This window comes from Rhinoderma darwinii, chromosome 13 (genome assembly GCF_050947455.1).
Source record: "Rhinoderma darwinii isolate aRhiDar2 chromosome 13, aRhiDar2.hap1, whole genome shotgun sequence".
In the NCBI taxonomy this organism is placed as follows: Eukaryota; Metazoa; Chordata; class Amphibia; order Anura; family Rhinodermatidae; genus Rhinoderma; species Rhinoderma darwinii.
This window is the reverse complement of record NC_134699.1, coordinates 28,685,225-28,712,804: the sequence shown is the minus strand read 5'-3', so window position 1 is coordinate 28,712,804 and position 27,580 is coordinate 28,685,225. Positions and strand designations below refer to the sequence as shown.

At 41.5% G+C, this 27,580-nt stretch overlaps 1 protein-coding gene across 1 annotated transcript; it reads right to left on the bottom strand.

Moving 5' to 3' along the window:
- Positions 1-4,168: 4,168 nt before the first annotated feature.
- Positions 4,169-26,891, bottom strand: PSME3 (proteasome activator subunit 3). The gene is made up of 11 exons (XM_075846567.1): positions 26,761-26,891; positions 20,179-20,211; positions 19,589-19,651; positions 18,990-19,094; positions 18,577-18,625; positions 16,235-16,347; positions 15,988-16,056; positions 15,593-15,660; positions 14,686-14,740; positions 14,496-14,582; positions 4,169-8,809 (listed from the first exon to the last, which is right to left on the bottom strand). The coding sequence occupies exons 1-11, from the start codon at positions 26,800-26,802 to the stop codon at positions 8,729-8,731; spliced, it is 765 nt and encodes a 254-aa protein (XP_075702682.1). The 5' UTR covers positions 26,803-26,891; the 3' UTR covers positions 4,169-8,728.
- Between the last annotated feature and the right edge of the window lie 689 nt (positions 26,892-27,580).

Below are 27,580 nucleotides of genomic sequence, written 5' to 3'. Positions count from 1 at the left end.
GCTGCAATACGTCGGCAAACATCTGCCCATTCATTTGAATGGGTTTGCCGACGTATTGTGCAGACCACCTGTAATTTACGCGTCGTCGTTTGACAGCTGTCAAACGACGACACGTAAATGGACTGCCTCGTCAAAGAAGTGCAGGGCACTTCTTTGCCACGTAATTTTAGCTGTTCTTCATTGAACTCAATGAAGCACAGCTCAAGATTTACGAGCGTCACAGACGGCTCGCAAAATGCGAGGAGAATTTACGTGTGAAATGAGGCAGCTGTTTTCTCTTGAAAACAGTCTGTCTTTTCACACGTAAATGACAGCTAGCGTGTGAACATACCCTGACTCTGTTTTTGAACTGGGATCAGAATGCTAGGATGAGACTGGGACATACGCTTACCAGCTCGCACGCTCTTCCTACCCTTTCCACTACAAGGCTCTCCTGCCCGGAGAGGTCTCTCTCCCACTTCGCCTATTCTCAACTTTAATCCTTTTTATGGTCTTTCCAGCCGCTTTCAGTTCTCGCTGCAGATCTCGGACTACTGGAAACCTGCCTACTACAGGAGGCTAGTCTTCACAGGACCATATCACAGCTTTATAAGATTCTGCTGGTGTGGCTGCCCCTTGGTGTACAGGCGCTTGGGAGAGGTAGAATGGGCTGCCAGTTTTCCACAGAGCAATGGGGCAAAGCTTTTTCGTTCACTCACAGGCTTCCCTGGCACGCAGAGCGGAGGAAAACTATAAAATAATTTTGCGGCGGTATCGTTGCCGATTTACATAGGATGTGCCCACTTGTTTCGGAAGAGTGTTGGCACTGTAGTAATGCGGTTGGATCTAGGTTGAACATTTGGTGCCCATTTTCCCCTAATCCGTTGCTTATGGGATAAGGTTTTCCATGTCTTTTCACACATCGTGGGTACTACCATTGTACCTGCTCAACAAATCTGTTTTCTCCCCAGGATACCCAGCCCTCTTAAATTAGTAAAATTTTCTTACAGTTATTCCCAGCCATTGGCATTCTACCAAGACCCCCTGGTCGCAAGTGGGTGACTCTTAGGCTTCCGTCACACACTTTATAGTGGCTTTTTTCTTCGCATGTAAAAAAACACCATGAGTTTCATGTTTTCGTTAGGAGTTTAGTTTTTCAGGTGGCTTTTTTGTAGTCACATTTTTGAGATTTTTCCATGATAAGTATATAGGAAAACACCTGGGGGAGGGGAGGGGGGACCAAAACAAGAAAAAAAAAAAAAACAAGTAAAATTAACACCATTTCAAATAAAACACCATTGAACAAACACACGACACACTGTTTATAGTGCCTATTAAAATTTCCAACATCTAAAGAAAAAAACTAAACTGTTTGAGGGCACATTGAGGAAAAAAAAAACTAAAAACTAAAAAAACACCTTAAGGCCTGTTCACATCAGCGTTGCTTTCCGTTGAGGGGTTCCATCTGAGCTTTCCGTCGGGGGAACACAACAGAAATGCAAACGGAAACCTTAGCTTTCTTTTGCATCACCATTGATCTCACACACTATGATATGATAAAATGACTGTCTAAAATGAATCCTCCACCCAAAAACTATTTTGATTTGACCTGGGTGAGTCTACTGAACACAAGCATTTCTCTATTCAAAGATCTGTTTCAACAGTTTGAAAACCCAGAACAGTGGAGGAGGAACGGGGTCGGGACACCTGTTCTAGAGATCGTGGAGGTCTCCATGGTGGAGCCCCCAGCAATCATACATTTATCACCTGTCCTGTGGATAGGCGATACGTGTTAATTGTAAACACGAGAGAAACAGAGTCACACTATTGGATGTAGTTATGAAAAATATCATATCTTTAATACAAAACATACTATATAAAATCACATACTTTCTTTAGTTATTTTTTCTTACCTTATCAATATTGCGAGCTTTTCCCCTTTTTTTATGCTTGCCGTCATGAATTGATCATTTAAATCACTGAATTTACACATATTACGTTAAGATTTAAATATGGGATACCACGTATTCCCATTAGGATTATATTTTTATCATCTTTTATGTTTCCTCTTTTTTAAATGGAATATTTACTACACTGTTTATTTAAGTTGCATATATATTTTTTCACTAGAACTGTGATTTTTCATTGTTTTATATTACACTGTAATAAAGTCACAATTACGTGTTTTGACAATTGTACGTATGCAAATTAATACATTATTATCCATATGGGTAGTATGGCAGGCTCTAAGAGACAGTGGGAAAAGTCACCTTTTTAGCAGTTACTAGACCAAAACATAACATTTCACCATTTACCAATAATTACCTGGGATGCGTTGTGTGTGAAGATCCGGTGTACGGAGCTGCCATCCAGGTCTTCCATTACAGGCACTGTGCGCAGGCTCAGTCTCCTCGGTGACGCGTCCCGGAGTTGGCGCATGCGCAGTTAGTGCCCGGATGACCTGCGGTGGCAGTTTCGCAATATGCCAACTAATCTCGCGCACATGCCGTTGACCGGGATGGCTATTGGCCAAATTGACATCACATGACACGCTCAGCTGTGTTTAAAAGAACACCACATTTGAACATATTTTTCAGTACCCCTTGAGAAAGCGATTAAACACGAAACGCGCGTCGGGGCGCTATACCTGGGCTTACCAAACATCTCAGCACATATGGGTAAGTTATATCAATAGGAGGTAATGATACAATGTCTTTTCTCATGTCAGTATCGTCTATACACTTTTGTATGATTGGACATTGATCTACAGCAGCGCAATTGTGCTGCTTTTGATACTCAAACCACTGACTGCCATTCTCCCTATGTGGATGTAAATCACAAATTGCTAAACTTTTAGCTTATACTTCCCTTTTTATTTGTATTATTTGTATTATTTGTGACATGAAATGCACCATTATGTTGTACACCATTTTGACACTGATCGCCCAGTTTATGTTTAGCTTTGTATTTATAGGATCATCCTCAGTATGTGATTTTATATAGCATGTTTGGTATTAATAAAGATTTATTTTTCATAACTACATCCAATAGTGTTTGACTCCGTTTCTCTCATGTGTTTAAAATTGATTATGTGGAGTTTCTATTGTTGTTACGATTCAATATATTTTTGGAGGTTAGAGATACCCTTTTTTGAATCACCCAGCCAAAGTGTTACCTACTCTAGGCGAAAATGGTTTATGACAAGTGTTAATTGTATGTGAACCCCTTTTGCCCTCAGGAACATTCCAATAATAAAATCGATGAGATAATCCGGAATTAATCTTCACTGCCACTTTCTTGTAACTGGCTACACATTTTTGTCAGCAGGATCTGCCAATAATTTATTTTTTATGGCACCAGCACAGCGGTCCTCCAAGGCGATCAGACTGGTTAGATTTTTACCTGTCAGACCCTTTGTCCTTTGAGATTAGCAGGACAAGAAAGGAGTGGCAACCATTTATCTTCGCTCGCTGAATAAGAAACAGGGCAGTTGGGGAAAATAACTGTCGGCAAGTTTAACAGTTCATCAATATCTTCCAATAATACGGCTACTTTAGGGAATCGCAGTTTATACAAGTAAAGCCTACCCAAAAGGATAGCCCCAAATGTGTTGCACAGATCTGCAATATGGAACTCTATGGGCTCGTACCAGAGATCAGTCAGCCAACCATCGTTTTATAAACATTTGCTATGGCAGACTTGTGATTAGCAATGTTTGGCAGACGTGTAGGGCATGATTGGCCACCAATTATTTGCCACCTTGTGCCACCCCAGGGAGTCAAGTTTTTTTTTTTTTTTTAAACTGACTCCCTAATCGGCCAGTTTGGCCTCTACAGTTACTGGCGAGATTGTTTGTGTGAACAGACAACGGTAGATCATCTTAGGTGTATGGCCGGCTTAACTCATGCTTCAGATTTCATAAAGGTTTTCTCATGGATTCATACAGAATATGTTCCATTGCGTAATGTTAGGAAGGTGTTTTCCCCAAGCAATGCTTCTACGTATAAAAATGCCATAATGGAGACACCGTACCATCATGCAATTATGTAAACCTATAGGAACTACGTGTACAGTCATCCACGACGCATAACACCAGACTCTCTTATCCAGAAAACTTTGACATTCACACAAACGCAATAAAATCAGCATCAGAGAAACAATTTACAAAACAAATTTGATGAACATTTTTAATAACTTGACATTTTAAAATTGTACATACGTCATTTCAGCAAAAAAATAAAATAAAAAACTTCTTACAATATAGAACCAAAATGACAATGATAAAAAATAAAATATACAATTTAAGGCTGGGATACCACCAATCAGAACAAGTAGTAAAATAAATGTGACCGAGATGGAGATTGTAGGGCATATTCACACGTTTTTTTTTAACCGCAATTTGCGGCAATTTCCATGTTAACTGCAAAACAATGGTAAAAACAAGTTTGACAGTGCAGATTTTGGCCGAGCGGCAAAAACGCCCCATGTGAATACACCCGAATAGATAGAGTATAATTGGATAATGAAGCCATTTGCGTCATTGCTCACTCCTCTAAACATCTACTTTTGATCTGGATCAAGTCCAAAAAGAGAAATTAAATTGTAATACCTTGCATGAGATTCCCACAAATAGCACCACACCAGTCCAAAGGCTTTGCTGGATATTGCTTCTTTCTCATTCAATTGAATGAGACGGAGTTGCAATACCAGATGGACAAATGGACAAAAGTGGTGCTGTTTCTAATCTCATAACCCCTTTAAAGGATAATTTGGCTTAAGATGCTTCCGCCTACCCAGCTGAAGGTAAGCTTACTGGTCATCCTAGGATATGTTCTGTTCACATCTGCGTCACAGTATCGGGTTGATTGCCTGACAGATTTCTCATGGATTCATACAGAATATGTTCCATTGCAGCTCTGTTCCGTCAGGTTTCACCGAGGTGTCCAACGTTTTGACCGGTAAAAAAGTGTTGCAAGTAGCGCTATTTTTTTCTCCATCAAATTTGACAGACTCGGCAATGGAGCCTCCAGAGACTTAAACGCAGATGTGAACATAGCCGTACATGTATAAAAAATAAAAAAAAACTACCATATAAACTATATTCCCTAAAGCAGGTATAGAGGTATACGTATGGGTCATATCAGAAGACAATCATTACCTTCAAGTTTGTGGGCTGTGGCGACAAGCTATATTAGTCCTTTCAGCTCTGGTGTGTCAGACCCCAATTATACAGATATGTCTTTTGATATGACAACTAGTTATGCAGTTTCATTTAGCTTTATATTTTTGAGAATCTAATAAAAAAAAATAAAAAAATTATATATATACCCACATTGTGATTCATTAGCAGAGGCTGATTGAAATAAGATTGAATTGTAACTGGAACAGATAACATGAGCCCTTAATGAAGATGGTGGGAATATAGCAGTCCAGGACACAGACCATTGGCCTCCTAAAGCTAAACGTTGCATTTACTTTTGCTACTGCAGTTTTTCTGCTAGGGGCTACAATCATTTTCCTGTCCACTTGACAGGACAAGGACCAGATGTACACACTAAAAGCACAAGTTGTGACACAATATAGCATTAGGCAAATTCATCACAGAGATATAACACAATTTACCAGTAACATTAAGAGGTGTACCAAGAAAATACCCTTCAGGGTTCTAAAGTAATGCGTTAGGTCTCTTAGTGGGTCAAAAAATACATTCAGCATTAACTCAACACACTCCCTCTACACGCTATTGAACCCAACAAGACTTTGGTTGCTAAAAGGTATTTACCTTTTAATTGCACAAACATCTTCCCACACATCTAAAGGTGTGACTACATAGTCTCCTTTAGAGGTGTCCATGCAGAATACCGACAGCAAAGATTAATAACTCCTACAACCATAACATTCAGTATGCATCTAAACTAGTCAAGGATAAGCTGTTCATACAAGACCTCAAATTGATTTCAGGTGACTAGACCAGAATACCTTAACTTTCCATATTTACACTACATACTCCCAAACTGTAGAGGCACACTATCTTAATGCAAGTTCTCACACAGCAATATAAAAGAAAAGCAGAAGACCAGCAAATCAAAAACGAGGCCCAAGATTAAACACGAATGTTAAGAAAGGTGCACCGATAGGTATGGAGACTGGGATAGACGTTTTTCATTGGATTCGCTATCTTCTAATACATATGAGGAGGAGTCTTTCGTCGTGCTCCATATATTCACATACGGCAGAGGACAAGCTGTACGCACGCACGCACGCACGCGCTCCAGGTCTTCAGAAAACAAACTGTCCCAACGATTATCAACTTACAAGTCAGCTAGAAGACTTGCATGTTTCACAATAGTACTGTCACTTATAACAAAACAGCATTTGATTGTTCTTAGCTAGTTTATGTATCTATTGGCTGTGATCCTGGAATGCATATTCCCACCGTTGCTCTCTAGCCTTTTACTCCACTTTTTTTTTCTTGATTATATAGAATTGTTTAGGTGTCCTGGGTATGTATAAAGTCAGCAAAATTGGTACTATATCTACTGCAGTAGTTTGGTGATGTAGGTACACTGTCTATGCATCCAGGAGGACCACAGATGAGGTATGTACTCCTGAACACACATCTGTGTGGCCACTGTCCATAAGATCCTCTTGAGAACTCAACAACTGCAAGAGATTTTACAAACTGAGCGAGCCATGCATCCGTTTTCATAGTACCCAACCACCACCTAAACAGCAATCCTTTAAGGCTGGGTTCACACAGAGTTTTTTGCAGGCGAAAATCTGCCTCAAAATTGCGTTTGGAGTTTTGAGGCGGATTTTGCTCTGCCTGCACGCAGATTTTCGCAGCGTTTTTCGCCCGCAGCCATTGAGCGCCGCGGGCAAAAAACACAGCGAAATACTCTCTCTCTTTGATGTCAATTTGAGGTCAGAGATGTAAACGCCCAAAGTTAGGGCATGTCGCTTCTTTTTCCCGCGAGACTGTTTTTCCGTTCGTGGGAGAAAAAAAAAAAAAAAACACCTCCACCTCCCATTGAAATCAATGGGAGGTATTTTCGGCCGTTTGACGCGTTTTCCACGTCAAAAAAAACTCAGTGTGAACTAGCCCTACTATACAATTACTAAAAATGCTAAATTTAAACCTTACAATTTCAAAACTGCTACAGATTCCACCCTCACCCACTACAAACCACCCAAAATAGATCAGTCTGAAGCAAGCAGACAACTTAATTTAGCCCAGGAGGGGATGTGATGGAATATTGGAAATACCACAATTTCAGTAACTATATGTATTACAGAATTTCTGTTTTAAACAATTCTCTAAATACTATGAAATGTATATTGAAGGAACAGGATTATACTGTACACAGCAAAGACCACTAATGATTCATTATATACCTGCAGTAAGAGTTAGGCAGACTAAAGACCGACCAACCACGAAATACCATAGTATAAAAACATTACAGCTTTGTGCAAACCTTCATTTAAGTTGAAAAGCTAATTTCCTGATCATGCTCCGTCAAAATGGTAACTAAGGCTTTGTTCACAACCGTGCTAAGTTTTTCCATTCCTCTGTTCCGTCATAGGAATAGAAGAACGGGAAATGGAAGCGCTGAAGCCATTGCATCACAGACACTAACTGAGCCCAACAAAACCCATTGACTTTAGTGGGTTCCAGTCGTTTTACCGATAGAAATAGCGCAGCATGCTGCTCTATTTTTCTGCAATTTTTAACCGGAACGGCAACAGAGGCGCCTAATGGAGCCTTCGTTGCAGATGTGAAGAGAGCCTAACTTCACATGTTAATACTAGATGTTGTGATGAAGTTAAATAAACAAATAAAGAGCTAATTAAAATGCGCATGAAAATATATTTTAGACACTCCAGCATCATTTAGATTTCAATTTTTACAGAACGTCCAATGATAAGGTCTAAAATTGGAAGAACCTTCTATAACCTGATTACAATGAATGAACAGAAAAAAGGAATAAAGCCTTGACCTACAATATAAACCCACTGCTGCTGAACAGCTCGGATCAAAAGCATATCCATCACAGTCATTGTGGAGGCAGCCAGGTTGTCAGAGTAAAACCCATCAATTCACAGGGCAGTTGTGACATTTCTATCTCAATGCTGAATGACCTTGTGAATTGATAGGTTGAAATGTGATTCGTTCGTACAAACTATGGTTGTCCGGAGTGGATACCCTCCCAGATGGGGCAACTAGCACATGCTATAATGCCAAGGGTCATATTACTCTATTGAGAATTCCAGATTAGGATGAGATTAGCAAAGGTGTTCTGCAGCGTTAGTGGCATGCCACGCCATGAGAGGACAGTTCAAAATTTACAAACTTTCATATTGACCACAAACCAATAATATAGCATTTTTTCAGAACCCTCAAAGTGCCAGAGGGGACTGTTATCACTCCAGGATTCAATCTACAGCACTCCCCATGTGATAAGGTTTCAGTGCTCCCTGCCATTGACGAGGGCTTTCTTATTATGTAGCAGTCAATTCCCAAAAAGTAGGAAGGGGGGGGGTGAAGGGGGGCAGTTTTAGACTATTATAAACCTGCACACGCACTTCCAGACCAGTTGCTTTCCCTTCTTGGTGGGGAGGATGTCAAATTCAAACAAGGCAATGATGGTCTTTACTCCTTTTAGGTTCAAAGGAAGAGAAAAAATAAAAAATATTTAAAACAAAAATAGAACTAAAAAGTTGAGGGAGGGGGGTTATGTGGACATGCTGGCTAGTAGAGTGTTTCAGCATTGCTGTTTCTGGGCCTCTTAATTTTCTCAATGTTTTTCAGGATCATATCGTGCAACGTCACCTACAACACAGACAGGTATAAAAAACAAAATAAGATTCTCATCATTTCAGTAACAATTCCATAAAGTTCCAACATCAGTTTCAGAAACATCAAGCAACAATTATGCTCGGTTCAGAACATGTTTTTGATCCTTTATATAAAAGGTACTGCACGTGAACTCTTAGGGCGGATTCACACGAACGTGATTTGCGTCCGTGCAGCCCGCATGGTTTTCACGCGGGTCGCGCGGACCTATACAAGTCTATGGGGCAGTGCAGACAGTCCGTGAGTTTTGCGCAGCGTGAGTCCGCTGCCTAAAACTCGCAACATGTTCTATATTTCTGCATTTTTTGCGTATCACGCACCCATTGAAGTCAATGGGTGCGTGAAAATCACGCATGCCCCACGGAAGCACTTCCGTGGGACAAGCGTTATTCGCACAACAGCAGTAAAAGAATGAATGTAAACAGAAAAGCACCACGTGCTTTTCTGTTTACAAACATCCAAACGGAGTGTCATAATGATGGCAGCTGCGCGAAAAGCACGCAGCCGCGCATCCATAGGAACAGGGTACACGGAGGTGTCAAGTGCCTTTGGCGCGCGCAAAACGCACACGTTCGTCTGAACACACACACACACACACACAAAAAGCTTTGTAAAACAGCCACAGGATGACACTTCAGAACAGTTTGGCAGAGCTTCATGGCCGAGACCACTAGTACACCTCAACTGGACACTGGAGTGATTAATCCATCCGGATGGCCACCAATTACTCACCTGGGTTTGGCATGTGTTGGCCACAGGATAATCTGAAAACCTACCTCCAATTAGAACATGAAAAAGCTATGCTGATGCTAGTAATGTAATGTCTCAGATTGCCATTCGATGTATTTGAAAACTACCCCTTCTTAAAAGGTGTTTTCCCACTCAGCATACTTAACCCCTTAAGGACACGGCCAATTTTAGCCTTGAGGACAGAGCAATTTTTTTTAAATTTCCCTCTTTGCATCCCGACACTCATAACGCTTTTATATTTTGTACGACGTAGTTGTATGAGACTGTTTTTTGCGGGACGAGTTGTACTTTATGTACGTACCATTTTTTGGTACAAATACATTATCGTTTAATTTCTATAAATTTTTAATTAGATTAAAATGCAGAAAAAAAGCAGTTGTGCAGCAGTTTTAATATTTTTTTTTTTACACCATACACCGATCATAAATAATGGTATACATTTGTTGTACAGGTTGTTACGGTCGTGGCGATACCAAATATGTCTATATTATTTCATGTTTTGGGACTTATATTTTAAAAAGTTTATTTATTATAAAAAATGAGTATTTCTGTGTATTTTATTTACTTTTTATTTATTTATCATTATTTTTTTTTTACATTCATTTAACTTTTTTTTTTTAATCCCATAAAGGGATTTATCATTTTGATTTTTATTTTGTAACTGTAATGTACTGGCATAGATCTATATGCCAGTACATTAGCCTGTTACTGATCGTACACAGGCAGTTGTTAGGGCGCACCTCAGTATGCCCTAACAACAGGAAATATGTTCAGACAGCCCTGGGGTCCTTCACTGGACCCTGGGCTGTCTGGCCATATGAGTTGTGGGCTTTGATCGCGTCAGTTATTTTCTGTGACGCGATCAATGTGCAGTCCCCTCTCCTTGAACGCCGCGATCAGCTGTCATCGTGGCGTTCAAAGGGTTAACAGCGGAGAGATGATGTTTCTCTCCTCTCCGCTGTCAGAGCGGGGTCGTGGCTGTGTATTACAGCCGTTGCCCCGCTCTCGATCGCACACACAGAGACGGCACAGACGGCTGTCACACAGGACGAGTATGCTCGTCCTAATGCGCGAAGTGCTCGCCGCTCTGGACGAGCATACTCGTCCTGTGTCGGCAACCAGTTAATACCGATTCACAGGTTAGATGGTAAACATGATCGCTGGGGACCCAACCACAGGCACCACTACCGATTACTAGAATGGGGGTTCAAACCCCTTTCCTCTTTACCGCACAATCACAGTGAGGGGGATTTTGAATGAAGACTAGATAGCGCATGTGCGCTACCGCTTTATTCAAGGACTATGGGGGAAAACAGAAACAGCAGAGCACTGTCTTAGTCTGCCCCACAGATATTGAATGGAGCAGGAGCGGCAGGAGTCCCAGTAGTGGGGCCCCCGTGATCATACACGTTTCACCTATCCAGTGGATAGGTGATAAACGTGCTTAGTGGAAAAACACCTTTGCGTTTCAGCAGGTCAGAACTCCGCTCCAGCGGAGAGAACGAGCCACAACTTCCGTCTCTTTCGAATCCATACCAAACCGCAAGCCTCACTGAGCGGCTACTAATATAATCAATAGGAGCTTCGCAGAATATCTATTTCAGCCTGCTTGCTACGGTTTACTGTAATATAGAACATGCGGCTCCTTCCTCTGCTGGAGCCAGAGGCTCGAATCACACATGTAGTTTTTGTGGCAGTTTCAAAAAGAAAGAAAAGTGGAAAGGAAAGACTGATAGGTCTCCGCTTCTGTATTCACTCCCGTTTTTGTCTAAAAATAAAATAAAAAAAATGTACGTACGATTCTAGCCTAAGGCCTTGTTCACACAGTGCAGATTTGCTGCAGACTGTGCATGCATATTTTATGCCAAAACCAGAATTGCATCGAGGACAGCAGACTTAGGCCGGATTTACACGAGCGTGTACGTTTTGCATGCGCAAAAAACGCGGCATTTTGCACGCGCAATTGGTACTTAACAGCTCCATGTGTCATCAGCTTATGATGCGCGGCTGTGTGATTTTCGCGCAGCCGCCATCTTTATGACACGGTGTATGTTTGTGAACAGAAAAGCATGTGGTGCTTTTGTTTTCATTCATACTTTTTACTGCTGTTTCGCGAATCACGCGCGTCACACGGAAGTGCTTCCGTGTGCTGCGCGTGATTTTCATGCACCCATTGACTTCAATGGGTGCATGATGCGCGAACAACGCACAAATATAGGACGTCGTGAGTTTTACGCAGCGGACACACTCCGTGTGAAACTCAGACAGTCTGCACGACCTCAGACTAACATAGGTCCGTACGAGGCGCGTGAAATTCACGCGCGTTGCACGGACCTACTATACGTTCGTCCAAATAAGTCCTTACAGGGCCTTCCTTTAATTATTTCGTGTTTAGGTTTCTGTTTCTAGTTATAGCTTAAAAACTTGAAACAAACCTGCACTGTGAGTACAAGGCCTTACAGAGAGTGGTATGTCCTGTTGAAACTCAGAGAAGGACCCATTCTAACACATCTAATGGCAAACAAACCTAACACGCCAGCATAGCTTTTTCAGGTTATAAATGAAGATACACTTTATAGAGTGCATTCTTACCTTACACATTTATGGAACAAACAGAAACCATGATAGGTAAGGGTCTCCGACTTCAGGGAACCGCCAAGCTCATCCAGGCCACCTCTTTATAAATTTCAATAGAGAAAGTACCAGCTTTGAGTTGGCGAACAGTGGTCCACAGTTCTCCAGATAGGTGCGGTCCCCTCACCGATCAGGCCTTAAAGGGTAACTAAACGTTCAAACGTCTGACATGTCATAGTGACAGGTCAGAAGTCTTGATTGGTGGGGGTACAATGGAGTATACAGGACATCTATATTCATTTCAAATCATTGTATTATTTAAATTTTGTTTTAAGTCCCACTTAGATATAAGAAGCCCAAACTTCGGGAGACTTCTGGTCTTTCAAATAGGTGTGAATTTACTCTTAGGATAGATTTATTTACCAAGGGTCTTACTGTTTTGGCATTTATGTGATACTTTTTGTATTATACTGACCAAGATGGTCTAAGTGTAACCACTTTGTTAATATTTTCTGAAACTTAAAGTAGTTCTATGTGGAGGAGTACTGCGCCTTTAAATGGAGTACTAAAAAAGGTGCTGGTATGCTAATGGCCACAACAGCTCTTAAAGAGGCTCTGTCACCAGATTTTGCAACCCCTATCTGCTATTGCAGCAGATAGGCGCTGCAATGTAGATTACAGTAACGTTTTTATTTTAAAAAAACGAGCATTTTTGGCCAAGTTATGACCATTTTTGTAGTTATGCAAATGAAGCTTGCAAAAGTCCAAGTGGGTGTGTTTAAAAGTACAAGTCCAAGTGGGTGTGTATTATGTGCGTACATCGGGGCGTTTTTAATACTTTTACTAGCTGGGCGCTCTGATGAGAAGTAACATCCTCTTCTCTTCAGAACGCCCAGCTTATGACAGTGCAGATCTGTGACGTCACTCACAGGTCCTGCATCGTGACGGCCACATCGGCACCAGAGGCTACAGTTGATTCTGCAGCAGCATCAGCGTTTGCAGGTAAGTCGATCTTACCTGCAAACGCTGATGCTGCTGCAGAATCAACTGTAGCCTCTGCTGCCGTCACGATGCAGGACCTGTGAGTGACGTCACAGATCTGCACTGTCACAAGCTGGGCGTTCTGAAGAGAAGAGGATGTTACTTCTCATCAGAGCGCCCAGCTAGTGAAAGTATTAAAAACGCCCCGATGTACGCACATAATACACACCCACTTGGACTTGTACTTTTAAACACACCCACTTGGACTTTTGCAAGCCTCATTTGCATAATTACAAAAATGGTCATAACTTGGCCAAAAATGCTCGTTTTTTAAAAATAAAAACGTTACTGTAATCTACATTGCAGCGCCTATCTGCTGCAATAGCAGATAGGGGTTGCAAAATCTGGTGACAGAGCCTCTTTAAGAAAGCCCAGCTGGGATGAAACGCGTCAGCCAAACACATCTTTTTTTTGTCACAGACGTGAAAAGACGCCATCACGCCGTGCACCTGCCATATGTTCCGGCTTATTGATTTAACAGGTCTCGGAGATACTGCATGTTGTGAGACAAGCTGTAGAGAATAGGCAAAAATCGCTGGCCACAACTTTGAAACCAGACCACTGCTCACCTGCCGGCTGATATTGAATTGGAGGGCCTGTTTGTTCTGCCCTGCAAGACGGGACTAAGGAGTCTAAGGGCAAGTGGAAACCTTACATCAGAGTGAGAATGGGGAATATTATATTCATGATGTGGTTCACTTAGGTTGTCCTGGATTGAAGTCCAGATCACCTGGCCATATACTGCTGAAGATCTTCAAATAGAGGAGTAGATCTACTCCTTGAATCCTCTTTATATACTTTATGCGCGCTTATTTTTTGTCTGGAAAATCTGCAGCTAATGTATTCCGTTACAAGGACTATTTTTCAATCTTGCGTTTTTTTCTATGGTTATGCGACCTACTGTGCATATATTGCTTCCTATAGCGATTATACTAGGATTCTGTTTATTTTCCATTCTGGTAATTGTGGTTCTGCTGTTCCAATGCCTGGCCAGGCAATGTTTTAATTGTTTACTATTGTGATTGGTATTATTCAGGGACTAATATGGCCATTCAATTAAATATTTCTGTAACTCAGTGAGTGATGTTTTTTTGTCCGGAAAATTATTATTCTTTTTCTTTTTTGTTCTGAATGTTTAGTTACCCTTTAATGGCATATCTTGTGGAATACATCTTAAAACGCTACAGCATGCAATGTCTTATAACTAAAGTACTGGTAGCGGACAAATTATGAATCAAGAACCAAAACATTCATAGGCAAACATAGTAATACACAGAAGATTGTAGTAGTTTCTTACATATTGGTTCCTTAGCTCTGATATAATTAGCCTTAAACTAATATATTCCTTTTCATCTATTTCTGTCACTGTACGCCGATAATCTTCCTGCAGAGAAAAAAAACCAATCCGTAATTGTGTGGTGAGCACAGGACTAAGTACATACTTCATGCAAGTCAATGCTGTGCAACAAGGTGCCACCACTACTTACCACATGAGGATATTTTGCTATTTTAGAAACTAGCTTTGCCCGGGTGATGTAGTATCTGTAACATAAGCACATAAAAATGTCATCAAATGGAACGAACAAACAAAAAGCCAAAAAAATAAATATTCTTATTTTCACTGAGCAGCAATGGAAGTTAATGTAATTCAGACTGTTCCACAAATGTATGTCAAGCATCCTCACTGCTGTAGAGGACACTTTCAGCTTGAGAATATAAAATCAATGTACTTTATGCTCAATGGAGTTCAAGAGAAGGCCTTGTACCTCCACAACAATATTGCTGTACTGCAAAGCTTAAAAGGGAACCTCAAAGCTGCTGACCGAGCATTATAGTGGAGGGGGAGGGTATTGTAAGCATACCTTTAGTTCTCGGTCATGCAAGTTGCATTAGCGAGAAACAGATTGGATTCCCCCAGCACGACGGTCGCAAGTGCTACTCTCTGCTCTGAGTCACTGCACCAGCGGACAATAAGGAGAGCGCTAGATCGGTCACTCAGAGCAAAGGGGTGGGATTTGCAGCGTGCACTTGTACATCAAGTCTTAGCTTAGTGGCACTTACAATCGGCGCATCGGGACAATTAAACACTATTTTCTCAGTCATGCAACTTGACAGACAAGAAGTTTGTTCAAAATGCCCTCTATTGCGCTGTCAGGCGTTTTGAAGGCCTCAAAACAGCTGACAGGTTCCCTGCTCTGTCCATATGGATGTCATAACTGGGCACTGGTGGTTCAGGAAGCTGGACCCACGAATATATCAGATGATTGCCAAGCTGGCATGAATATAGAAGTTACATTTCATTTTGAGCAAACCCCTTAAAAAAGAATTTTAAACCGTAAAAACTGTCCATATCTTTACACAGAAAAAAATAGGTTATTAAGTCGTGAACCTTACCTGGAGATCTGATCTAGGTAAGATGCTGCTTCACTCTCTACGGTCCTCAACTCTGCTACAGTCTCTTCCTAAAGAAAAGAAACAAAGAAAATAGAAGTCTCACGAGACTAAACCAAGTGCGTGTACAGGGGAAAGAAGGACAATAGAACTATTATAAAATGACAAGGATACATATAGCAAAGCTTGGATGACTAACAGACAACTAGCGAAGAGAATAGGGAAATGCAAACTCAAAAGGTTTATTTCTAATAGTTCTACACTGGATACACTGAAATACAATTGGCATTTGGCATGAGTAAAAGGAACTTGGAGAAATATTTTTTATAAACGCTTCAGTTGGGAATACGCCTTTTAATGGACACATGAAATAATTTCTGTAATAGTTTGAGAATTACCTGGATTGACACTCCAAAGTTGTTTCCATCTTCTATCCTTGGGATTAGGAGTTGAACCCACATTTTTACCTGAATGGAAAAAGAGGGCGTTAATAATTGCCTAGTGAAGGAGATGTGCTGCTGATAAATTGTAGCCCCTACATATGACAGAGGTCTGGAGAAGATCCCATTAGGAATAGTACGGCAATAACCGACTGAACAAATACATAAGCAGCTAGCAAGACTGCATTACATCTAGAAAACTCACCGTGTTGCATTTCTCTATAAGTAGCCTGATCTCTGGTTTTACTCTTTCAATGATCTCAACAAGGGGAGCATTACTCTTCAGCATCCCATTAGGCATCGCAAAAACTTTGGTACCTACAATAGGAAAAACATAAAAACGGGATTTGCCATTTATTTTCATTTTAGTGCACAATTCTGTATTTGTTAATCCATACATCAGTCCAACAGCCAGCGCTCCTGATAATATCAGAAGACATGGAGCTTTCAACAAGGGATGCATCAGTAACAAATTCATGCCCAAAATCTATAGGCTGTTGCATCCAAGGCTGATACAATAGGTTTATATTTTCCATTCCTTTTGAAAGCACTTCTGGCTTTGGCTCAAAAATCTACACCCAAATCGTCAATAAATACGCGATGTGTGAATCCAATCTTAAAGAGGCTCTGTCACCAGATTTTGCAATCCCTATCTGCTATTGCAGCAGATCGGCGCTGCAATTGAGATAAGAGTAACGTTTTTATTTTTAAAAAATGAGCATTTTTGGCCAAGTTATGACCATTTTTGTATTTATGCAAATGAGGCTTGCTAAAGTCCAACTGGGCGTGTATTATGTGCGTACATCTGGGCGTGTTTACTTCTTTTACTAGCTGGGCGTTGTATATAGAAGTGTCATCCACTTCTCTTCAGAACGCCCAGCTTCTGGCAGTGCAGACAGCGTGTTCGAGAGATCACGCTGTGTCGTCACTCACTTCCTGCCCCAGGTCCTGCATCGTGTCAGACGAGCGAGGACACTTCGGCACCAGAGGCTACAGTTGATTCTGCAGCAGCATCGGCGTTTGCAGGTAAGTCGATGTAGCTACTTACCTGCAAATGCCGATGCTGCTGCAGAATCAACTGTAGCCTCTGGTGCCAATGTGGCCGACACGATGCAGGACCTGGGGCAGGAAGTGAGTGACGTCACAGCGTGATCTCTCGAGAACACGCTGTGTGTCTGCACTGCCAGAAGCTGGGTGTTAACAGAAGTGGATGATGCTGATTCGTCAGCATCATACACTCCCATTCCTAACGCCCAGCTAGTAAAAGTAGTAAAAACGCCCCGATGTAACACACATAATACACGCCCAGTTGTACTTTTACCTTTCAACACGCCCAGTTGTACTTTTGCAAGCCTCATTTGCATAAATCCAAGAATGGTCATAACTTGGCCAAAAATGCTCGTTTTAAAAATAAATAAAAACGTTACTGTAATCTACATTGCAGCGCCTATCTGCTGCAATGGCAGATAGGGGTAGCAAAATCTGGTGACAGAGCCTCTTTAAAGTTAACGTATTACTTCTGTCAGATAAATTTTTTCTATTAAGCCTTTGACTTTTTTTTTTTCTCACTTAGCTTGTGCTTTATTGTCCAGTCTTAATAGCAGGGTTAAATTGGTTTTCCAGTAAAATATTGATAACCTTTCCTTGGATAGGCCATCAATGTGTGACAGGTGGTGGTCTGACCCCCCACAATCAGCTGCTGGGGTGCTTTTAGTATACTCATGGCCCCTTCAATGTTTTTTTCAGATACAGAGACACTGTCTGGTAAAACATTAAAGGGGTTGTCCAGTTTTCTTTTGAGTCCCCTGACACAGTAGAATGGTATAGCCCACAGATAAGTCCTGTGCAACGCATCCACAGGCTAACTGAATAGAACTAAACATGGTGTCCGTTTTGTGACCACCACACACACAATGTGTTGAGGCCCATCCATGAGCGAAGTGAATGGTGGAACAACAATGAACAGCTACTTGACTATGCGTGTATTTACGGTCCCTAGAGGATAACTTCTGCTCCTCAATAACCTATTATATACATGGACAGTGTTACCCGAATGCCAGGTGTCACAAGATGTGGGTCACATGAATGCCACCATCTTCAGTCCATTCAGTTATCCTATGGGTTAATTTCTGTGTGCTATAGAATTTATTTATTTTTAGATACAGAGGCAATTGCACTAATAAGAAAAGTATGAGAATTTTAAATAAATGTATAAAAAAAAAAAACCCATTCTATAAATAGAAATAATAAAATGAGTGGACAGCCCTTTTAATGGAGCCATGAGTATCCAAGCAGGTACCCCATACCTTTTATTTTGATTATGGGAGGCCCCGGGGGTCAGACCTCCACCAATAACACATCGATGGCCTATTCTGAGGCTGGCCATACGCATTAGGTGGTCGGGCCAACCCACCAATTTCGGAAGGACTGGACAACTATCTAACTTTTATGGCGAAGGGTCGGACATGTTGAATTTCAACATGACCAATCCTTTTGTTCGTTATTAGATAAGGCGTTGCTTATTATCGTTCGGGGGGGGGATTTTACCTGCACAGTTCCCTTCTCCATCTTCAAGTTTTCTCTTCTTAAGATTCGGCTGTTAGAAAAAAAATTAAATAAAAAATTTGTTGAATAGTATTTACTTTTACATGAAAAGCAGTGTCAGTACCATTACCTAACTCGGAGGACCTGTTATTCTAGGCTAGAGAAATGATCCATACATTGTTTTAACGAATTACTGTATCCTGAATAAGCCTGAAATTATATTCCTTAGGTGCAATTGCCTAACATAATGAAGCAACGGGTGAGTAAACAAGAATGACAAATACTTTTGAAACTCTTCAGACACCTAAAAGTAAAGTTTCACCACAAGTCTGTAACTAAACAGTGGTATAGAAACTACTGAAACAAAGGTTAGTTACTTTTTACATACGTGTCAAGTCTGAAAACTTGGAACTTACAGTATCAATACCATCATGACTGTTGGACAGAAGAATGGGATCCGGAACTGGTAAATTCATCTCACAATGGATTAGTGAAAGATCTTGAACATTTAGCATAGGTTCCTGAAAGAAACAAGCGAGAAAGAATAACACAAAAGACCCAAGTTTTTAAAAACTAAAAGTGTGTAATAAATCTAAGGCTGGTCATACACCAGATAATTATCGGTTGAACCCGCCAAAATCCACAGGAACAGCTGTCAAATTACTGTGTGTCTTGGTGGATTTCAACATGAACGATCCTTTGTTCTGCCAGGAGATAAGCGTTTCCTAAAGATATTGACGTAAACATGCTCGGCCAGTCCAAGTCAGGAGACCAATGAATGGCCAGTGTAATTCCACATTCACGATGTAGTCCGTTTCTTGTAAAGAAGACAGAAAGTGACACATACTCCGCAACAGCAACCGCACATTTACCAATGAGTTTTCAGAACGATATTCAGGAACGTCAAATCAGAACCATTTCTGATGCCAAAACAATCCATAAAGTCCTTTTATTGGAACATTTCTCAGATTTTGGCCAAATCTGTGGCGAACACGAAGACAGAGCTCTAAATTACCTTAAGAAATCCATCCAGTTCCAGTAACTTCTTTGGGAAAAAACTTGCAACCAGGTCTTCAGCCTTAAAGAGTAAACCAATTATTATTGCACTATAAAAAAAGTCAGTTGTCATGTTCCAAACACGGTATCATAATATTCAAAATCTGGGCGTCTATTAAAAGTGGTTAAAAACTATAAGTTGCATTCTCAAAAATACTAGTTCAGCTAACATAATAGCAGAATCTTGAAAAGCTTGTAGGCGGCGGGGTTACTGGGAGTAAGCGTTACAGATGTGACTTACTGCTCCCTAAAAATGTATTGGAGTCACTGCAGGGTAAAGCCTCATTCAGAAGGCTGGAAAGCAACAGCATTTTAGCATTCGTATTGCAGCAATAAGTTGTCCCAACCACGGATCTTATGACCAGAACTAACAGCATCAGAGACCCCTATGATCCACTTAGTTTGGGTCACTACTAGGGCCAGGACTTGTGGCCATAATACTGACACTAAAATGTGCAGGGATAATGGACATCTGACGGAGGCCTAAAAGTGAGAAGTTGGAAGTCACATTGTTGCAAAGTTTAATAAAATAAAAATTTTTTTTTTTACCTCATTTGTTATTCTCTCTCGGAAACAATCGACCTGTGATAGAAAACCAAAAAAATAATCTGGTTATTGTTCTGTTCCCAGAACACAATCCATTTGTGCACTTGTGGCACGCTGAAAAGCACTCAAGTTTGTTAACTAAATTACCCAAACGGTATGGCCACCATCGCGGCCAAATTTTTATTGTTCCGATGCATCTATAATAAAAAATTATGCAACTTTGCAATAATTCTTTAAAAACATTTATGGTGACAAAATGATAAGAAAGGTTTTATTCAGAAAATTCACCCCTCCCAGTAAAGGAATGAAGACTATCCCATGTTGGACAACTATAATATGGGGAGCAATAATAACTGGGATGAAGTGGTTTTACAGTTTCAGCAAAGCATTGTACATATAAAAACGTTATACAATTTTCCACTATCAATGTCTTAACGATTTTTTTAAGATCTCCACTTGCGGTCACTCAATAGGAACCTTCATTGTTATGAAAGGCTGGTCAGCTCTGATAACTGTACTGTAACGAGCGGTTCACCTATGTGTGCATCACATGACCTGGACAAATGTTTATTCAGAAGAGATCTTGAAAGCCATGCGTATATGATACAGAAAGTATATTGGAAAATTGTCTTACATTTTTATACAATGAATAACTGTTGTTTGCTGAAAACTAAACCCATTAGTGACCGCTCACTGTCTTGACGCCAGGCAGTGCAGGTCCTGAGCCAAAAGACGCAGCTGCGATAAATCTACATCAATTTAGCAGGGGCAGGTCGGGTGCAGAAGAAAGCCGGGGACCCTGAGAAGACAGATGCAGTTTTTCTTCGAAAACTATATAGAGCTGAATAAGCGCTATGTAATAAGTAGAGGCAGCGGCAATGCCATTGCCTGTATTGAACTCGCCAGTTTCATGATTTCCGGGTGTCCCCCATCATAACAGAACTGCTGGGTCTTACAAAACCCAGATCAGCTCTGCCTGCGACTAATGTCTCAACATGTGGCTATTTTTTCTGAAACAGAGGCTTCTATAGATGCCCCAGTTACAGCGGAAAACATCAAAATGTAAGAAATAAATACTTAGTAGTATAAAAATGGCATGTAGTTTAATGCCGCGGTTCCGCCTCTGACCTCACATTGAAGTCAAAGGGAGGCAGAGAAAGCATTTTTCACCTGCGGCGCTCGGCCGAGAATGAAAAGTGCCGCAAGAAAGTGCAGGCATGCCAAAATCTGCCTCAAAATTCCTTCAGGTGAACAGGGCCTAAGTGTCTCCCACAGGTCCTATTGGGGGGACATATAACATAACAAAAGTAAAAATATATACATACAATATAAGGTGGAAAAAGAAAACTCACAGCCCACGCAGACCCAAACAGTCGATATGAAACCCATTTTAACAGTTGATTTTAGTATGAACTTGCATATTTAATGAATAAAAAAAACCCTATAATGTGTAAAAAAAAGAAACACAACTAATTTTGTTTTAAAATTGTTGTATACTTTACCGCTAAGAAAAAAAAAAACTTAAAAGAACATTTCTCTAAAAAATGCTAATGTGTCACGAAAAAAAAAAAAAAAAAGCATACAATTATTTTAGTAGCCCAACAAATATAGCTAGGGCTGAAACACTCTGGTCATTAAGGGGTAAATACCCCTTTGATCCCCATTTAGGCAAATATAAACATTTGAAGAAGGAGGAGGCGCCCAAAAATAAGGGAACGGCAGGATAGAGTTCATAGAAATTAACAGAACATTTTTCTTTCAGACATGCTCCTGAAGTTTTCACCTGAAGCTTTCCAAGATGAATGCCGGCATCTCATGAGGAAGAGCTGCCAGTTCACCAAGAACACTAGCCAACATTGCCAGTAATAGCCCAACACTGTACACAGGATCATAAATTAAACAGACAATGGACTTTAAAGGGAAATTCCCAACTTAAAGAGACTGTCACCACATTATAAGGGCCCTATCTCCTATATAAGGAGATCGGCGCTATAATGTAGGTGACAGTAATGCTTTTTATTTAGAAAACCGATCTATTTTAAACCACTTTATGAGCGATTTTTAGCTTTATGCTAATTCGTTTCTTAATGCCTAAGTGGGCATCTTTTTACTTTAGACCAAGTGGGCCTTGTATAGAGGAGTGTATGACGCTGACCAATCAGTGACCAATCAGCGTCATGCACTTCTCCATTCATTTACATAGCGATTTAGTGTTTGTGTATGTAGCTGCACATTGCAGTAATGATAGTTACATCGCTGTGTCCTAACAGTGAATATACATTACCTCCAGCCAGGACATGGTGTATTCAGAATCTTGACCACTTCTGAATCTTTTCTGTGAGATTTCCAGCAAGGCAAACGTAATCTCGTTTTAAATGAGTTTACAGCGTAATCTCACGAGATTACGTTTGCCTTGCTGGAGATCTCACAGAAAAGATTCAGAAGTGTCAGGATTCTGAATACACATCGCGTCTTGGCTGGTAGTGATGTATATTCATTGTCAGGACACTACAGTAATGTTATAGTGTGTTTATGTGACTGCACATAGCGATATAACAATAGCGCTATTTGCTGTGTAAATGAATGGAGAGAAGTGCATGACGCTGATTGGTCAGCCTCATACACTCCTGTGTATAAACACCCACTTGGTCTAAAGTAAAAACACGCCCAGTTGGGCATTAAGAAAGTAATTTGCATAAAGCTAAAAATCGCTCCTAACGTGGTAAAAATAGATCGTTTTTATAAATAAAAAGCATTACTGTCACCTACATTACAGCGCCCATCTCCTTATGTAGGAGATAGGCCACTTATAATGTGGTGACAGAGCCTCTTTAAGCATTTCTGGCACATCCACAAGATATGCCATAAATGTTTAATAGAAATAGTCCCAGCTCGGAGACCCACACCTATCACAAAAACTGGGATCATTCAACCCCAGTGCCACCACATCCAGGTGGTGAATGAATGGAGGGGGGGCTGCACTTTATTCATCCCTATGGTTCCATTCCATTGATTCTCCACCTGGATGCGGTGGGAGGAAGGGCAAAGTGATCCCTGTTCTGAAGCTCAACGTGGGTTCCAGAGACATGATCTGCATCTTTTAGACATTTATGGTATATCCCGTGGATATGCCATATGTGTTTAAAGTTGAGAAAACCCCTTTAAGACAGTCAAACTTCCTAACTGATCACTTTAAAGAACCGAAGTGTAAAAAGAATGATTATTAATTCAGGGCTAGATAAAACACAGGAGCCTTGACATTTTCTACAGGCTCATTCATATTTATAATACAGATTACAGCCCAACCGAAGAAAAACATTCCCGATCTTAGGATTTTGTGAATTAGTCGTGAACCCTCTTTTCTCGATCCGTAGGGGTCCGTGAACAGGAGCAGAGCTGCAGTTCGGCAGCATGGCAGCTATGCAATGTACTTAGGAAACTGCTCCGACTCCGTATACTGCATAGTGTGCAGTGACATCCGATGCGCGCAAGCAGCTGAAGTAGCTGATCAGTGCGGGGTCCGAGTGTCGGACCCACACCGATGATATACTGATGACCTATCCGGTGGATAAGTCATCAGATGTCCGGTAGGGGACAACCACTTTAAACCTAACATTAATTCATTATTAGACGTGCAAAAACAAAATAAAAAGCCTGAAAGGCTGAGGCAGAAGTGACAGCCCCCACAAGAGGCTAAATAAACACTCTTCTCTATACACACACATGACCTAGTGCCTGTCACTTGTCTCCTATGCAATCAGCTTTGCAGTGCCTTATACCCTCCACAATACTTCGGGCTAAAAGCAATGTGAGTGGGGAGGGGGGGGGGCAGAAATCCGTTACACAACTGACTGTACCTAGTGACTGATTCAGGCATCTTAAAGTGGACCTGTTATAATGTGCATGATTGTGAGCAGTCATTTGCTTAGAATTCAACCAACATACACGGTTCATTAAGGGGTTTTCCAGTCCCTACAAATTGACCACCTATAAAAAAATAAATAGCTTATTGCTCAGGGTCCGACTGCCGGCACCCCGCCGATCAGCTGTTTTGAAGGGGTCGCAGTGCTTGCTTCCCCCTAATTCCGGTAACCACTGGTATTGCGAATCGCCAACAGTAGCGGCGGTTCACATTATTACAGCCTTCTCCCATTCACTTCAATGGGAGAAGGTTGCAATACTGTTAATCGCCACTACTGCTGTGTCGGCGAGTCACACTACCAGCAGTTACTGGAATAGCCAATCAGAAACTAAGTGGCTCAGTGCTCAGACCCTCACCGAGCAAAACTTCTGACACGTCACTATGAAGTACTAGTTTAGTTACCCTTTAGAAGTTCAGTTACACTTTAATCTACTATAAATAGCAGGCTACTATACTCCCCTCATAAATGGGTTGAGGAACGAGCATGCCGCTGTCAGGGGGATACTTAGAGTTGTAGTTTCACAACAGCTGGAGTGCCACTGGTTGTTAGCACTGCAGTAGGACATCATTTGCCAATGTACTGCTTTCAAAACCGTTGGGGTAGAACCCGCACAAGGGAGGACAGAACATAAGAGTATAGGGATTGAGTAGGTTAGGGGGCCCACTGCTACCCTAAAAGTAGCTTCCTACGGTCTGTTAAATTGCATGTAAGGGACTGAGCCAATGAATGTCATGGCCCACAATTACTGGTGGTTAGAGAAACTTATAGGGGGTGCTCCATTTGAAGCTATTTAAGAGGCCCATATTCTGTTCTTGCCCAGGGGCCATCTGCGGTCTTTGTCCACCCCTGAACCTGCAGACATGTTGCGGCATGACCCAACATGCCCAGGACAAAACCCCATTACATGTCGGATCAGGAAAACTATATCCACTACCACCGTACATTGAGAAGCGCTAAGAAAAAAAACAACAACTTTGTTGTGGTTATGTAAATCAGAAGTAGCAGATCAGACAAAACTACAGGCACAGGGAGTTAAGATAACGGTGCACCAAGGATTCCTGAATATACACCACTCCTTGAAAACATAAGGAATAAAAACAGTTCTAAGACGATTAGTTACAGACAGATCGGATTTAACACATGTGAAATTGAAGGGGTGACTTCATGCCGCCCACAGATAGGGCAGCACGAAAAAGTGACAGATCCGCTTTAACGGTCATAGAAAGCATCTCAAAATATTAGGTACACCGACTACCAGGCTTCTACCATAAATAAAAGGTGGACCTCTAATAGAAACTATATGTAAAGATCAGAGAAAACTATTTTGCTACCATAAACAGAGATAACCAATACAGGCATGATCATCTTACTGGAAATTACAGCCAGTATGATCAAAGTTAGAGCTGGAGAAAAAAACAAAACAAGGAGCCAGGTACAGATAGCCAGTAACTTTTAGGGATCACTTCAATTCATGTCTATGAGAGTTCTTACTCCCAGTCCCCTAAACGTGTCAAACTCTCCTGGGGTGATATGATTGGTTCTTGAAGATCGCAGCATTGGATCACTCAGATTTTGGCTGAATGCACAAATGCGCTTGGGAGATACGTCCTCATGATTGCCAAAATTAGGATGGAACCCACCTCAAGGGAAAAGCTCCAAGAGGAAGTTTTTGGTATGGCTTCCCTTATGCCAGGGTCTGATCCAAAGTTTGGAAAATGTTTACATGTTCAGAATCTGCCAGAGGCAAATCTGATGTGGACTCCTAAAAGAATCCGCGTCAGTTACCAAAGGCCGACACTGATTTCTGCTGCGGATGTGCCAGCGGATCCACACGCGGAATAAACCCATTGTAATCCAATGGGTCTATCCGCAGCTTATCCGTGCAGAATCCACAGCGCTGTCGTTATTACATGCGGATTTGTTCTGCTGCATGTGAATGGGACACAAAATACCCCAGTCGCTCACATTGGTTGCAGAATTTCCACAGATTTGATGAGGATTCAGGCAGGGAATCTGTACCTAAATCCTCCAACCCTGAACAAGGCCTAAGAAAGGTGGGCAAGTAAAATATAAAACAGCCCAAAAAGTAGGTGCCAGTGCAGAGAGAACATTTCTGGGCCTCCACGTGTCTCCTGGGATTCGTCCAGTTTCTCAATTACATTAAAAATGTCAAATGAAAAACACACAATCCGATACCTTAGAGACACGTGACAGAAGTTACATGGCACATTTCTGATATTGCAGCATGAAGAATCATTTCATGGACAGTATTGTCGGGGTTCAGAGTATTTATGAACCCCAAGATTTATTTTTCTCATATATGAACCAAAGTCTCAGTCGAATAACAAGCAGAGCGTGTGTAACCTCAGTGACTACCCACATGCTCCATGTGAGTGCCGCATTACTCCACATTGTCTCCTCTGACATCTCCACGTGGAAGCACCAGGCCGGCTCCGGTCACACAAGAGCAGCCACCGGAGCCTCAATGACGTCCGCACAGCACAGAAAACGACCCCGCCGGTTCTACAAACCACCGGATGCTTCTATATCACGACAAAGAGTCCCAGAAACACAGCTGCTCCCACCGGCCTAAGTCCTGTGCAGTCACATCTCCCCTCCGCAACATTCAAACTCCAGGCGCTGCTCTGCAGCCGCTTCTCACCTTCTTCTTCAGCTCCTGATCAACTTTCAGCAGGGAGGACATGATGTGTCCGAACAAGATCTGCCCTCACTTACAACACCGGCTCGTGCAACACGGCTCCGGAAGTGACGTCTCTCTTTGCGCGCCGTCAGCAAACGTGACGCGAATGTGGGTGGGACAAGAATTAGCCAATCACCAAACCGTGCTACTGGTAGCGTAGCCAATCACAATATAGAACCGGACGCATGGGCTAGTTGTGGCTTCCGGATATGTCACTCACCACATTTTTTTTTTAACATAAATCCCGTTTATATTTTATGTTACATTTATCTCATGTGTTACATTGTCTCCATTATCCCTAGCATCACTTGTTATATATACATGTTCCTTACATAATAGGGATAGCATCTGAATTGCATGCAACTCTTGTGAACTGACTGTCACATATTGCTAGGGCTATGTGGCGACTTTGGTCACACGTCATTAAGAGCACAATGCAAAATCGCAAGTAATGATTATGAATGTGGTCTTATAAGGCTAGGGCGACACAGGCAACGTGGCTAAAGAACGCAAGTATTGAAATTGCATTTCGACCCAAAGGTTGCGGCAACCACGACACGAAAATCGCAAAAATCTAGCGTTTTGGATTTGGATATATGCAACTATCACGGTAACTTTTATTACTTGCGATGAAGGCAGAGGGACACAGCGATCTTGGGCAGTGCGACCTAGCTGAGAGCGGCTACAGTGCGCCTTTGACAGCTTATCTAACCCTAATAGTAATCACATCTAATTGGTTCAATTTAAATGTGATCGGTATTAGGGTTTGATAAGCTGAGGT